Raw genomic sequence first — 14,723 nt, 5'->3', positions numbered from 1 at the left:
GAACAGAGTCGAAGGTGAGGTTTGCACTGAAATCGTCTTCAAAACAGCGCAGATATCGACGGAATCAGATCTGTTGCCTTGCCGAGTGCAGAGCTTCCACGTCATAACAAAATTTCGGAGATGTTGCTCAACCAAACATAGAGCAAATCTCTCATGTCATCTTCTGTTTTACACTTGATTTGTATTCTCGCAAGGCGGTGATAGTCCGAACAAGCCCTTCATACTGGAGGCGGTGCACCGGTGAGATGGTTACAAGTTCAGAACATCAGGGGCAGGCGAGAGAGATGGAAACCTGTCGAAAGGCGCTGTCGAAGGCAAAGGTCAATGACATTAAAGATGGGTGAGTATTGGGCCTTGTTGAGGACCTGAATCATTGCATGCTACCGAAGTCCTGACATTCATGTGTTCAGCACCTTGCTCCTCATGGGATCGGATTTGATACTTGACACATATCCGGAATCCCTCCAACTCAAACACCTCGAACTCATCGTCCATGTGCTTCGACATCTGTCGACGTGGTTCTCCCTAGCGCAGGCCCCTTCGGATCCGCTTTTCGTTCGTGTGCAAGAAACAATCATACCTTCCCTCCAGCCGAATGGATATCTCGCCACCATAGCTCTGTCGAATCTGGAGAACCCGCTCAAAGTCCAACAGACTCGTGCTGGAGAGATTCTGTCCGCCGCTGCTAAATTAGCTACACACTTGCCTCCCACGTCATCTGGCAGTTCCGATCTAATTCCTTCGACATTCATGGTCCCTCTTTTCCGCAAAGTCATCAGTGATGGTGTCTCGCGTCGTGCTGACCTGTCCGCAATTCTGGCGATGCTAGACCATATCCCTTCTTCGGTCTTACCACCTACGCTCTTGGATGACTTGCTGGAAGACCTTGGAGTTGTCGATTTGGCAAACATGAGGTGCATTCTCATTGCTCATCTCCTCACAACTCAATCAATAAGTCCAGCATCCGGCAACGAAACATCTATCCTTCAGCCCCTAATGCCATATTTTGATTCTAACGATCACTCACATACCGTCCTGGTCAATCTGAAACGGTATCTCCTCCCAGCATTGTTCGAGAGATCGCCATCTTCCCTTCCCGCTCTACTGGCATTGCTATCCACACGGCCAAAACTATTCGCAGCCTGGGTGACCGTGGCATCCATTGGAGTGTCTACGGATCTGCTCAAAGTGGAAGATCTGCCTCGAGAGGACCTGGAAGACGCGTTAGCCCACGAAGATGTCGATGTACGCTTAAGGGCTTTCGAGCTGGTTGCCGGAGCAAGGTCGCATTATACTCCGGATGTGATCGAATTGATCAAGAAAGGGTTTGTATATAACGCGACGTTATCAAATGCTGGGTGAGTGTCTAGAACTGTCAATCATAAGTGCTATCGTACGATTCGTTATCAGTTGACCGTTTACCTTTCTGTAGGAGCCGCTCTACGTTCTCCTCGGCCACCTACGCTTTTCTTATCCGTCTTCACCAACTCGAGACTGTTACTCATCGCAATGCTCGGAAGAAGATCAGAACGCCGGCCGTTGAAGCAGAAGCAGCTCGATTGGTCCACGTGTTGTCCACCTCTTCATCCTTTCAACGCTGGTTCCTGTTGGAACATATAGATAATGGGATCAAGCAAGCAAGACGATATCCTGTGGTCGATGTATTACTTGCGCTCAACTTGCTGGCGAGATATCTGGAAGTCTTTGGTGAACGTGAGGAGGTACAGCAGAAGGTCTTCACAAAAGAGAGAGTCGAAGGGTTGATTGCTTGTCAATCAAGTGAATTCGCAGAGGTCAGGTCAAGGGCGAGAGATATGTAAGTCGTCTGTCCATCATGGTCGAACTAGTACTGAGATCAGAATTTCTTCTAGTCTGAAATCCGCGTCTCTCCCTCTACCTGGCTATGAAGATCTCTCGACACCTGCATCTCAAGCTCTTCTTGCATCCGCTCTGAGATCGCTCAAGCAGCCTCGAAAGACTCAAGCGGAAGCAGGGAAGGCCGCTCTATGCATTCTGTTCAGTGGACTTGCAATCGAAGATCTTAGACAAGAACGTTCCATATCGTTTGTTTCAGATTTGATCGGTAGACTGGAGGGGAGTGTGGAAGTCGCTGAATTCGATCTTGTCAAAGGGATTGAAGAGTTCCCACTGCACGGCCTCTTGTCAGCGATTCGGTAAGCTAGTCCGCCATCCGCCACTTATGATAAGATCACAGAATTGACCAGTTTCACAGTGACTTGCTACTTTGTTTGTCCCTCAATACCGACGAAGCTCGATCTGCCTGGCGACCTGTGTTTCGCCATCTGAAAGATCTGATCAATCGGATCTGGACCGTCACCCGACCAGTCATTTCGCTCACTTCAACGAAATCTGAGAGCACGGAAGGAGATCAACCCGAACACGAAATTGCACGAGCTTTCGAAGTGATGGGTGGCGGAGATGGTGTAGAGGACGACGATGAGAATATGGATCACACCGGGTTACTGTCGGGCTGCTGGAGGGCAACGAAAGATGCGGGGTATGTCTAGACTCTCTACTAGGGAATCGGTGAGCTGATGAGGACATGATAGCGAATTGTTGGACACAATTATCACTCTTCCAATCTCGCAACATGTTGGAAACCAAACCGTTTGGACCAAGGAGGAGGTGAATCAAGCAGGCAGAAGCTTCCTGACCTGGTTGCACGAAATTCGACATAGGGGAACTTTTTCGAAGATTGCCCTTGCCTTCGCACATCTTGTAGAGGTGATCAGACCAAATGAGTCGCTGAGGGATCTTTGCGACGGCTGGCTAGATGTAAGTTGTTTTCGCACAGCTCCGGGACCCTTGCAAATCACTTACGGGCATCGCAATGCAACAGTACGAACTGATTACAATCAAGTCCGACCTCCACTCCATTACACGTCGATCTGCCGCTCTTCCGTACAGTTTTCTCTCTCTCGTCGCAAATGATCCAGCGCTATTGGACATTGCGATCATCTCTCTACTGGATATGGCAAGCGTGAAGAACTCGACCACGTCCAACATAACCAAGGTACACGCTTTCAACGTCCTGAAGATCGTACTGCTTGACGCGCGGCAGACAAAGTTCTTTGACTTGTACTTTGAAAGAGGTGTGATGACGGCTTTGGGAGCATTTGCATCGGAAGAGTAAGCAGCTTCGTCCTCCGGGCTCACGGTCTGGCAGACTTCTTGACAATCCCTCATTTCAGCTGGAACGTTCGGAACGTCGGTCTTATCCTCTTCTCGACCCTTGTACATCGGTGTCTTAGTCCGCCTCGTGGTGGACAAGACTACTATCGATCAGGATCCACACTCTCAACGCGACAGTCGTTCTCTACTTTTCACGTCAAATACCCACAAATCGTACCGTTCATTACCACCTGCTTGTTGCATGCTGCAAGCGGGGCACGAGAGCCATCGAACGAGCATTCGCCGTTGTTCCCTATCCTAATCATTATCAGAAGCTTGAGATGGTCCGAAGACTTTCAAGACCTACAGGCGGAGGTGGTCAGGGCAGTGAAGCCGTTTCTAAGTAGTAGGGAATACCAGGTCAGTCTAATCAGGTTATACTCTGGGCCACGATCTGATAGAGGGTGTGATTCTCAGCTTCGCCAGGTAGCAGCACAAGCTCTCTCCTCCTTGGTCTCCCCCGAAGAAGCTCTTCACAGTGCGCTAAGCATTCCGAACAATCTCAGTGCCATGGACCTCAACCACACTCATGGGCAACTCCTCTTACTTCATCAACACATTGCCAACGTGATCAAATGGGCAGAAGTAGACGTTCGCTCGAAACAGATTCTCGAAGATGATCTCATGAGTCTCGTCAAGCTTCAGATGACAGTCCATTGTCCACCGATCGCCCAGGCTGCCCTGCTCTCCGCGAACGACTACATTCGGAACGCTGTACCGGCGACAACAGCGCTTGTCCAAAAAATGATATCAATACTACATGATTGTTTACGGAAAGGAAAGGACTCGTTCGCTCCAGGACTAGATGTCGAACATTCAGCATGCGTTCACTTCATGCTCGATCATTCTCCCACTGTATTCACGGTGCTCAATCTCCTCAGCTCGAAGTCGACAGACGAAACACATCAGATTGTCCTTGGGAGGCTTCCCCTCAACTCCACCTTGCACACAGCTGACATATTCAAGGGAGTCGTTCATTATGCCTCCAGTCCAGACAACCGGATCAGTGACTCTACCAGAGTGCTGGCCTTGGACGCATTGGCGGAGATAAGATGGCCGATTGAAGCGATGAGTCACATAGGAGACAAGCATGAAGAAATCCGTGAAGCTTTGTGGCAAGTCAGAGGCTCGAGGTGTGTACCTGTTCGAGAAGCAGCTTTACCTGCTGTGGCATGGGCACTAGATCAAGTACGTATCCAGGACTTTCCTATCAGTGGTCGAGAGATAAACTGACAATCGTCTCAGATCCTCTCTTGGAGATCTACTACCGAGAGCTCCGCAAAGCATACCCAGCTTGTTGCCGACAGCATTCTTCAGTCCTCGCATGAAGACGAAGTAGGTCTCATCTTTAAGCCATTCTCCATTGACTTACGAGCAGCTTTCCGCGATATCATACTGACAAGCACGACATGTAGTCACAACCTACCCGATTCTCCGCTTACAAAGCACTCGAGCACTTGACTGCCCATCTTTTCGCATCATCCACTTCATATCACCCAAACATCTGTCTTCACCAAGCCTTACTACGACTGTTACAAGACGATGATGAAGAGATTCGGCACGGTGCAGCTGGCATTGTGACATCTGGATTAGGACGGAATAGGGGTGTCGTGCAGAGTCGAGCCGTCGAGTTGTGGTGGGAGTGGGTGAAAGGGTATCTACATAAAGTGACGGAGCCGATTCGGGTGGAGTGGTTGAAATGGATTAGTGATTTGGCGGAAGATCGTTCAGGACTGGGTGAGTCATTTCTACTACTACTGTCATGCAGATGACTGTGACTGACAACATATTCTTGCAGAGGAGGATCTGAAAGTATTGTCTGGCGAGACGGGGGCTGAGGTGATATTCGAAGTCGAGTCATCCAACATTTACCGCGACCCGTTGGTGGATTTGAAATTTGCCAACGATGCCCTTCTCGATTGGGAGCCCGTGCGCCCATCCGCCAATGACGGCCGAATCGATTTTGCACCGGTACGCCCGTTATCGATTCCGGCGACAATTTGTCCGGCTCAGCCCGATTGCAGTCCCATTGACAGGGCGTGGGAGGCGATGAGGGCGTTGATGAGAAGGGAGGAAGCAAAGAGTCGCTCCACCTTGAGGCAGATGAGCTAGAAGCAGACGGTGTCGAGGTCCTTGATCAGTGTTGGATCAAAGGAGGTCCTTTAGGTGGACATATGTGTCCAGACCGTCGACCGCTGGTCGTCGCCGAAGTTTCTGAAAATTCTGAGCGTTTGCCTCGTGTCTGCGCCATCTTTCTATCTTTAGAACAAGTGCCGGAAAATCAAGCGGGGGCTCCGCACGTTTCAAAAATTACCCGTGCGTTTCACCGCATTCCAGTGCAGGTCATCTCATGCATTTGCATCTGACCGAGTATGTTAATGGCTGAATGACAAGGATACTTGTGCAACTTTGGCCTCTGGACCGCACTGAATAGTAGTGAGACCGAGTCGTGGTTTTACAGGCGTAAGATGCGGTTATAGACCTGCGGTCTCCCTTTGATTCAACGAGATCAGAATTAGAACTCCGCCTATTGTTCGTGCAAGGGATCGCGATTGCAGGGGGCAGCGGACAACGGGCGTTCATTTGCCCAACTGCCTCTCCTCTTCCTCCCGTCGAATCTCATATCCGGCAAGCGGTCCGGAGCGAGATCGACAAAATTTTCCTCTGGCGATATGCATGATGACTCATTCGATGGTTTTCCCTTATCGGTCGGACATCGCATAAGTTATCAGCTATTGCATGATGTCGAACTTGCATTTCTAGGCATTGAATGATCCATACATACTCATCAGTTGGCTCATTGAGTTGCTCATTTTCTGTCTATCGTCATGATGACTGTCAGCCTTATGCATACATCGCAACCGAGAAATCGACATGGAAACGGATAATCGATAACTTAGTGAGTTAGATTAGGGTAGCGAAAAGCGAAGTGCACACAGTCGTCCCAGCTTGCGATGGTGATACGACCCCGCGTTCGACCATCGGTGAGCTCTGTCTCTCCTCCTTGCCCAATCTCGCTCTGCATACTTTCCTTGTTGGGACATACAATCAATCAATCAAGATGAGGTTTTTCCGCCGACGCCCCTAGACCAGGTAACGGTCGACGGTCGGCAAACGACGAAACGACAAAACGACAAATGGCACCGTGCTCATCCTCGTGGTCTATCTGTGAGCCGGTGACCGATGGCCGTCTCGAGCCTGACAACTGCGGAAGAGGTGGGGGGAGGTGATAAGGACGACCGGAAGTATCGGGTGGAGTGAGGTTGGATATAATGGTCGACTTATATGGTGGCAAGTTCAGTGAGCCTTTTCGCGTCCCCCCCCCCCCCGTAGTCTTGTCAAATCCACTCGTCGTTCTCCCACCATACGACCCAGTCACTTTTCATCATTCGGTGAGTATCGTCCTCACTTACTAGTCTCTCTTCGTCTCTTGTTCCATCCTTCCTCGCTTGTATACCTTCATCATTCACATCACTTAGTCTATCTGACCATCATCCAATACCTCGCTGCTGCTCCCAACCTCCCTCTACCTTCTGTGTTCTCACTGCCCTATCTACTTTCTACACTGATCATTCTCGACATCATCATTTCCCACTGGTGGGCGGATGTTCTGAGGCAGAATATCCCTCCTAGTTCCTGCTCCTCCTCTTCAATGCTTTCCGAACGACATTCGCTTTCAATCCTCCTTTTGATCCATATTCTTCCCTTTCGAGACCTCCATCACACCCGGCCCCATCACTACTCTCTTATACCATCCAAGTCTCCATCCTCGTCACCATCATATGGATGTCCATCGACTCAATCCACCTCATTGACTAGTCCCACTGCGCGTTCTTCATATCCTATGGCATACTGTCGGCTTTCTCCATCCACCTACTACATGGTTCGCCTACTGGATGTTATCCTCCTTGATCGGAGACGTCCTTGTGCATTCTACCTTCCCCTCGATGGTGACCTTTACTCCTCCTTCAGTATGGATCACACAACACACTTCTTCTTTCGGTCCTGTATCTGCACATGTATGACACACCTGCTGACGACTGCTTGTATGTTCTCTAGCACCCACTTCCTCCCCCAGCCAGGGTACGTTCTCGTTCCATCACCTGCCATATGTTTTTAACGCATGTGGCATATGATCGTTGCTTCTTGCATCATTGGATCATATCCGATTGATCTCGATGACATGAGTTGGTAACTATCAGTCACCCCTGTCCGTCATGAGCCTCTTCCCGTTCTCTTGCCCCTTGTTCCTCGATCTCTCTCATTGGTCCACATACCTTCCATCCCTGTCGAGCTCTCTTCCCGACCTCTGGCTAATCCTTGATATCTCGGAGGTCGACGATGGTCGTCGACCTACCCATCAAACTCTCCGCCAACATTTGGTACCTATTCATTGCGTCCCTGCTCTCGCTTTGCCTCCTGCTGGTGGCGATCCCCGTCCCACTGACAATGTCATCATCGTTCACATGATACTTCAGACAACAGACAACCTCCCATGCTCTTCTTCAATGTGTATACTACTTACCATACCATGATCAAAACAATTTGACTGACGCTTGCTATATCCCTGAACTGATCGGTTCCACTGCCTTCTTTCCTTCCTTCCTTGCGTCGATCGATCCTCCGCCTCCAGAACATGATTACACCGATCCTTCTCCCTGCCCTCGAATATCCGCCTTCACGGCCCGAGTTCTGGGCCGAGCTGTCGACAGGGATCGAGCTCGACGATTGGGCGTGGCTTCAATGGGTGAACGACCCCGAGTGTGTGACCGCCAAGGACACTTTGGTTGGGATCGTGTCGTTATCCACCGACGCACCCAAAACAGTGCCGGATCAAATCAACCTGGACCCAGTACAGAACGAGGTCGATCCTCCTTCGCGTAAGTGAACACAACGTCCGCGACCGCCCCCATCATCTCATCTCCCATCCCCATCTGATTTCCTCCACTCACAACGCCCGAATCCCCAATCTTCTGCCGGAGAGTTTAGCCGCAAAGGAGCCCTTTGAAACGCGTTATAGATTTCCGTGAGTCGCTGATCACTTGGTCGTTTTCCGTTTTTCCCTCTCGCCGTATTTTGCTTGCACCTCGATCCGATCCGATTCCATTCGATCTGGATCCATGCACCTCTGACATACACGTTGCAATTCTCACAACCCCGGAGCACCTCACTCCGGTCACCACAACGACCAACATCAAAAATAAAAACCGACGCCCGAATTGACGACCGCTCGCGAATATTCAAACTCACCACCACCATACGCCCGACGTGCCAAACACCCTTGAAAATCCAAAACTCACCATCAAATGGCATATAAAAACGAACCCAACGCCCGCTCTTTTCCCCACCTACTTCTCAATTCCTCCACCATCTCTTGTATTCCATCTTTCTCCCATCAAACCAACCTTCACACATCAATTGACGGCATTTTCGATATCCGCCTTCAACGTCGTCATGTCGTTATCCGGAAGGACAGCCAAGGAGGTGAGTCTTGAGCTCGGAACGGGATTCTTATCCAGTCGCCATCAATCGGCTGTAGTGCGCTGATGCTGACTGTGTTCCGGCTCTGCTCGATGTTCAGGTGATGGCTATCGAGTCTCTCTTGAGTCTCCCAAACAACCAGGCATCTGCCAACGTCGAGCAGCTTGCTGAGGCTACCGAAGGAGAGGCTGCGGCTATTGAGGAGAACAAGGACGGCCAGAAATCGGTCCAAGACGACGATCACGACCAGGATAAGGTCGGAGACAGCAAGAATGACCAGGACATGGTCGAGAAGAGGAAGGACGACGAGGACCAGGTTGACAAAGTCGACGAGGCGGAGAGGATTGAGCAAGAGAGTACCGGAGGTGAGTGCTTTCTTGATGTACGTATGACATGGATGCTTACTTTGATTGCGAGTTCAGACCAAACTAACAACGTCTCCGACATCACTCCTGCTCCCTTCGCTCGTTCCGCTTCGCCTTCCGCTCCCAGTATTTCGTCGGCTGTCCAAGTCGACGAGGTCGAGGAGACCACTTTGACTCTGGAAGCTGAGCTGCCTCCACTGGTCCGTCCCTCGGATTTGCCAAAGCCTGCCAACGTCCACGGGGAGTGGCGCGAGGTTGAGGACAGGTGGCTTCGCCAACTGTACGTTAGAATGGAGGCGACGGGTGAGAATTGGCGCTGGATCAGCAAGGAGTTTGGCGGGACCAGAACCCACCAACAGATCACGCTCCGTGGAACGCACTTAGGTCTGAGAAGTGAGTCTACACTGGTCAATATGACGATTGGGATGCGTAAACACGTGGCTGATCCAAACCCTCGTCCTCCATTGACAGAGACGAGTACCGCTCCAAGCCGCTTGGCCAAGCAGAAGAGGAAACGATCGTCAGATGGCGAAACCTCTGCGATTGGCGCGCAGGATTTCGACATCGTCCCCGACGCTCCTTCGGACAAGACCGGTTCGCAAGCGAAGAAAGGACGATCCGAAAGTGCATCTTCTACCACTCGCGACCAGATACGAGATGCGCAGACCGCGGTAGGAGCCGGATCCTCCACCACTCAAAGTCAGAGACGACGCGCATTGCCCGCAGCAAAAGCCCAGACATCTGTCTCGGAACCATCGCGAGTCGACCAGCCTCCTGCTCAGGCCGTGCAAGTCCCGACCGCTCCCTTCACGTTCACCTGTCACCCCAACAGCGCGCAAGTCCAACCTGCAGCTTCTCTCGTCGCTCAAGCCAGTCAAACTTCTGGTGCTGCTACGGCTGCTCCAGTCGCACAGGTCCCTTCGCAAGTTCCTGAGCTCCCACAACAGCCTCAAATTCCTTCTCAAACCGACTCTCAAATTCTCCCCCAACTTCCTCGAGTCCATGCTCAGACTGCCCAGTCTCCCTCTCAGAACCATCACGGGGTTCAAATTCAGCTTCCACCTATCACGGTCGAAGACCTAACAGTCGAAGAGCGCACCCTGCTCAACATACTTTTCCAACTCGGTCTGGAATTCGGAGCCGAGCTTCATCCCCAAACTGCGCCTGCAGCAGTCACTGGTCTTCTCCCCCCCTCAGGCCAGCCCTCTCAGGCCTATCATTCTTCAGCTCAAGGTTCTCTCGCTCCTTTTCCGCAGCAAACTCAACACGTGGAAGTCGATGGTCCTCGAAGCCATCACGACATTGCTGAGCGAAGTGTGGCTACGCCAATTGCCACCCTCAATCCCCACGATCAGTTCCTGCACAACCAGCCCCTGCACGAAGAAGCTGTTAACAACCAGGTCCCCTACGACCAAGCCCCGCTCGGCCAGGCTACCCTCGGTCAAATCCTCCACAATCAAGTTCTGAACACTCGAACTACCCACAATCAAGATTTCATCAGTCAGATGGCCCACAACTCACTTCTTCCCAACCAAGCGACCTCTCAAGCTCCTGTCGGTCAGACTATTTTCGATCAGTTCATTCGCTCACAGAATGATGCTACCCACGGTCAAGCACCCGTTGGTCAGATCACCGGTAATCAAGTCCTTCACAACCAATTCGTTCAGAACCAAACCCTCCAGAATCAGACTAGCCTCGGTCAGGCTCTCGTCAATCAGATCACCCACCAACAAATCATTCACAATCAAGTCATTCATAATCAAGTCCTCCAGAATCAGACTAGCCTCGGTCACGTCAGTCAGGTTACCCACAGTCAAGTCCTCCAGAATCAAGTCCTTCAGAATCAAACTCATTTCGGTCAGATCGTCTGCAATCAAGGTGGTCTTCCCTCTCTCCTTCAGCCACTTGACACTCAAGCGTCTCTTCTCTCGAACAACCATCAGCAAGCTCAATACGTTGCGACGTTCACCCAACAGAACGGTCAGCAAGCAACCTGGTCCGCTCCACCTTCCGCACCACAGATCAATCAAGGTTTTCAACAGGGCGCAAGAGGCGGTACAGGGGGGCACACTGCGGACCCGCCAAGGTTTTCAACGCCCCCCGACATTGAGACGTTTGTGGAGATGTTGGAAATGGAGAATCATGGGAGGGTCAACGGCGGGGCTAGCGGTCGATCCGGATTCTTCGACTTCCAAGCTGGTCTCGGCGAGATCGGAGGCGCCAGTGGCGGTAACGGTTTCGCCTTCGGTAACTGGTAAGAAAACCGAAAAGCGACAAGATTGCGGATCAGCTGTTAAACCAAGCTGGGACGACACGCAAGACACAAGTCACCATTTCGATATGGGCAAGACTTTTTGCGATTCTCAATATATGTGACTCACCATATCATACACGATTATGCCAATATTACCATTCCGGATACACGACTATGCGATTTCACATTTATTCGTTCATTCGACGTCGATCACGACAAAGACCTGGAGAGGGATGGTGTATAGATAGATAGATAGATGGGGTCGATCGGGAAGATGGCTTTTTCTTGCTGGTTCAAGGATGCTGTACTGTGGATATCCATCATCATTGTGCATTAGATAACGTTTCCACATTTTCACGACCTATGCATTGTTACATATCAATAACATCTCTGGATCCAATTTCGGCAAGAGGGTCACTCACAATACCTGCTTTCAATGCTGTTCGATACGAGGATTCGTCTTGATATTTCGATGAGAGTGTTTCTTTTTTGCGAGACCTACTGACGATTCGACACGAGGTTGGTGTTGGATGCCCAAAAGATGCATGATGTGCAAAGCAAACCATAATGGATGATGCCAAATGTACTTCTACCTATCAAGACATCGTTTTTCGTCGTTCGCTACTCGTGAGGGAGAGAACCGCTTAAGCCTCGTAGATCCAAGCCTGAGCAGCGAGCTTGTACTGGTTGATACCCTCGCTGAGAAGCAAACAATCCCGTCAGAGATATCCACTATTGCTTTCCCGATGACGAGAGATGAAGAAGGATGCATTGGACGAGTCAACTCACGGGAACCAAAGCTCAACCTCCTTCTGACCGTTCTCAACAGAGTCGGAACCGTGGCCTAGGGTGTTTGTCAGCGATCTTGGTCTTTGATTTTGTTGAGGCGGAGCCCATCACAGTCAGGTCGGCAGAAGGATACTCACAGACGTTCTGAAAGGATACATTTGATTGTTAGCAAAAGAACAAGTCTCGATTCCAGCCCGATGGAATCTGATCAGAAGGTTCCAGATTGAAACTCACCATGCCGACTTGGAGCGCGTAGTCACCCCTGATAGTACCGGGAGCAGAGGCGAGGGGATTGGTAGCACCGAGCATGACTCGACCGGTCTTGACGGCATCGAGACCCTCCCAGACCATGCAGACGACAGGGCCGGACATCACTGCGAGGGAACAGGTGATGAGAACGTGATCAGATCATCTGACAGAGACATAGATGGCCCGGTGTACATACTGTACTCAATGAGACGGGGGAAGAAACCCTTGGAAGAGAGGTCGGCGTAGTGCTTCTCAAGGTGCTCCTATAAAAACAGCAGGCCCGACGTCAGCTCCAGCGGATTCTACACGAGACAAATGAAGTAAAGCAAGCTTGTAGGGGAGACATACCTTGGTGGGAGTGGCCAACTTGAGGGCGACGAGCTATTTATAGGGAGCGAAATTCGGAGGAGAGTCAGCAAGGCTGTGTGATCTGACTGCGACACGACACGAGGTCCTGTGCGGTTGACGAGGCATGGAGATGGTCTCGTATGTATCTCTCGATAGCGAGGTGGGGTTGAACGCCAGGCTTACTCACCTTGAAGCCTCGCTTCTCGAATCGGGCGATGATGTCGCCGACGAGTCCTCGCTGGACACCGTCGGGCCTGAACAGGTGAAGGACGGTCCAAGCGCGAGATTGAGGGGAAGGAGTGATGAGAAAAAGAAGAGATGTAGATGAAAGTAAAGTTGAAGTAGCCGAGGTAGCAAGTGAGATGCGAGGGCGAGGGAGATGAAAGACATGGAGTGAGAAAGTGTACAGAAGAGGTGAAAGATGGGTCGTTGAGTCAGCTCGCTGTAATCGACCCTTCTCGCTGCCGTCTCACGTTGGACGACCACACCGAGCCCGCGAGTCCAGATCAGATGAGATGAGATGGGATATGCTGAGGAATTTGGACGAGGAAGAAAGAGGAGGATCTGTACGCACTTGATCATGATGTAAGTCTGCTCAGTGGTGGACATTCTGAACGATGTTTGCTGGTTCTTTGCTCGGTGAGAATAGATGGAAAGACAGAACAAAAAGCTGAAAGACAATAAGGTGGACGAGGAAAGAACGTTTCAGCCCATTTACTCGCTATTTCGCCAATCCCGAACGAAATTCACTCATTCCCAATGCCCTCCCCACGCGATGCACCGCCAACAAAAGAGCAAAAAGTCGGTTCGGCGCGGGATCAATATGACATCACCAAAGTGGGATACATGATTAAAGACACCAACAACACGCCTAGTCGGCGTTATGTCAAAAGGCGTTGCGTACTGGTCATCGGAGTTACACGGCCGGTGAAGATGTGGCATCGTTTCTTAATCAGTTGACAGTGAGGGTAGCGCGCGATTGCGGTTTTGCGGGGGGTGACGAAGGACCAAGGCACGGAGTGAGATTGCGGGGGTGGACGATCATGAATCGTTTTAAAACCGTTTGTTGCAGGTGTGGAGAGCAATGCATGATTGGTAGCTCAAAACAACTCGTGTGATCCGCTCAAACAGAAGCTTGGACAACCACCAGTCCGCCTTTGGACTCACTCTCGAAGCCTCACGAAGCCACATCGTAGAACGCAATCAGCACTCAGATCCGGGCGTCACTGAACCACTGATCCCTCGCCACTACTCCCAACGTGGGGATCAGTCAACCCCATATCGATCGAGACACATCCGGAGACGGGTCGGGCGATTGCCCCTTTAGTCCGAATACACCCTCTTAAAAGTCCACATCAATCGCTTCGAGATAGTTACGACACAACCGTTCCGATCTCGTCTCGCCGGCAAACTTCGACGACCAACCGTTTCAGAAGTTCAACACGAACCGAACGGATCTGCTCATAAGCAGCTGAACGATAACGACGAAGCACCCACGCCCATTGACCGCAATATAATATACTATACTATACTATACTATACTATACTATACCGTATTATACTATACTTGACTATACCGTATCAACCCTCCCGACCCGGCACTCGACCTGCTCACGGTTCACGATAGGCAGAGACACTGCACCATGTCCGTCAAATTTACACCAGGACCTCACCCGACTTCCCGTTCCTCTTCTGCCGTCTTCTTACCTTCCTCGACTCATTCTCCTGCACAACTCCCCCAACCTCAATCTCAATCTCAATCTCAATCTCAACCTCTACCCGAATCACCTTCGCCCAGCTCACCCATCCGCTTCTCTGCTCGACGAGCACCAGACGTCAGCTCTCCGTCGGATCTCGAACGACAACCACTCTTACCTCCTCAACAGTTGAATAGGGGGAAGACGTTTTATCCGATCGTGGTGGCCGTGCTGGTGTTGATCGTGCTTGGGGTGGTGGTGTTTGGCGGATGGAGATTGGGCAAGGGGGAAGGTGGGGGACGATGGCCGGGTGGTCCTCATTGATCTGTCCTTGTCCAGCAGAGGGGA

The 14,723-nt window shown here is 51.0% G+C and overlaps 5 protein-coding genes across 5 annotated transcripts; 4 read left to right on the top strand and 1 right to left on the bottom strand.

Moving 5' to 3' along the window:
* Positions 1-284: 284 nt before the first annotated feature.
* On the top strand, positions 285-5,304 carry IAR55_004927 (uncharacterized protein; the record flags this gene model as incomplete). The annotated part of the gene is made up of 12 exons (XM_066948021.1): positions 285-340; positions 411-1,358; positions 1,433-1,816; positions 1,872-2,174; positions 2,234-2,518; positions 2,571-2,796; positions 2,861-3,150; positions 3,213-3,552; positions 3,610-4,380; positions 4,438-4,527; positions 4,608-4,929; positions 4,991-5,304. 12 exons carry the CDS (start codon positions 285-287, stop codon positions 5,302-5,304), a joined length of 4,329 nt encoding a protein of 1,442 aa, XP_066801480.1.
* A 2,524-nt stretch (positions 5,305-7,828) lies between these two features.
* Positions 7,829-8,080, top strand: IAR55_004926 (uncharacterized protein; the record flags this gene model as incomplete). The annotated part of the gene is made up of 1 exon (XM_066948020.1): positions 7,829-8,080. One exon carries the CDS (start codon positions 7,829-7,831, stop codon positions 8,078-8,080), a length of 252 nt encoding a protein of 83 aa, XP_066801479.1.
* A 566-nt stretch (positions 8,081-8,646) lies between these two features.
* Positions 8,647-11,296, top strand: IAR55_004925 (uncharacterized protein; the record flags this gene model as incomplete). The annotated part of the gene is made up of 4 exons (XM_066948019.1): positions 8,647-8,676; positions 8,732-9,038; positions 9,096-9,431; positions 9,510-11,296. 4 exons carry the CDS (start codon positions 8,647-8,649, stop codon positions 11,294-11,296), a joined length of 2,460 nt encoding a protein of 819 aa, XP_066801478.1.
* A 640-nt stretch (positions 11,297-11,936) lies between these two features.
* Positions 11,937-13,287, bottom strand: IAR55_004924 (nucleoside diphosphate kinase; the record flags this gene model as incomplete). Its single annotated transcript, XM_066948018.1, has 8 exons — positions 11,937-11,991; positions 12,082-12,136; positions 12,219-12,225; positions 12,316-12,455; positions 12,527-12,593; positions 12,679-12,711; positions 12,866-12,932; positions 13,253-13,287. 8 exons carry the CDS (start codon positions 13,285-13,287, stop codon positions 11,937-11,939), a joined length of 459 nt encoding a protein of 152 aa, XP_066801477.1.
* Positions 13,288-14,321: 1,034 nt separating this feature from the next.
* On the top strand, positions 14,322-14,699 carry IAR55_004923 (uncharacterized protein; the record flags this gene model as incomplete). Its single annotated transcript, XM_066948017.1, has 1 exon — positions 14,322-14,699. One exon carries the CDS (start codon positions 14,322-14,324, stop codon positions 14,697-14,699), a length of 378 nt encoding a protein of 125 aa, XP_066801476.1.
* Between the last annotated feature and the right edge of the window lie 24 nt (positions 14,700-14,723).

Source organism: Kwoniella newhampshirensis, chromosome 9 (assembly GCF_039105145.1).
Source record: "Kwoniella newhampshirensis strain CBS 13917 chromosome 9, whole genome shotgun sequence".
Taxonomy (NCBI): Eukaryota; Fungi; Basidiomycota; class Tremellomycetes; order Tremellales; family Cryptococcaceae; genus Kwoniella; species Kwoniella newhampshirensis.
The sequence above is the reverse complement of the archived record's forward strand: the minus strand, read 5'-3'. Positions and strand labels throughout refer to the sequence as shown.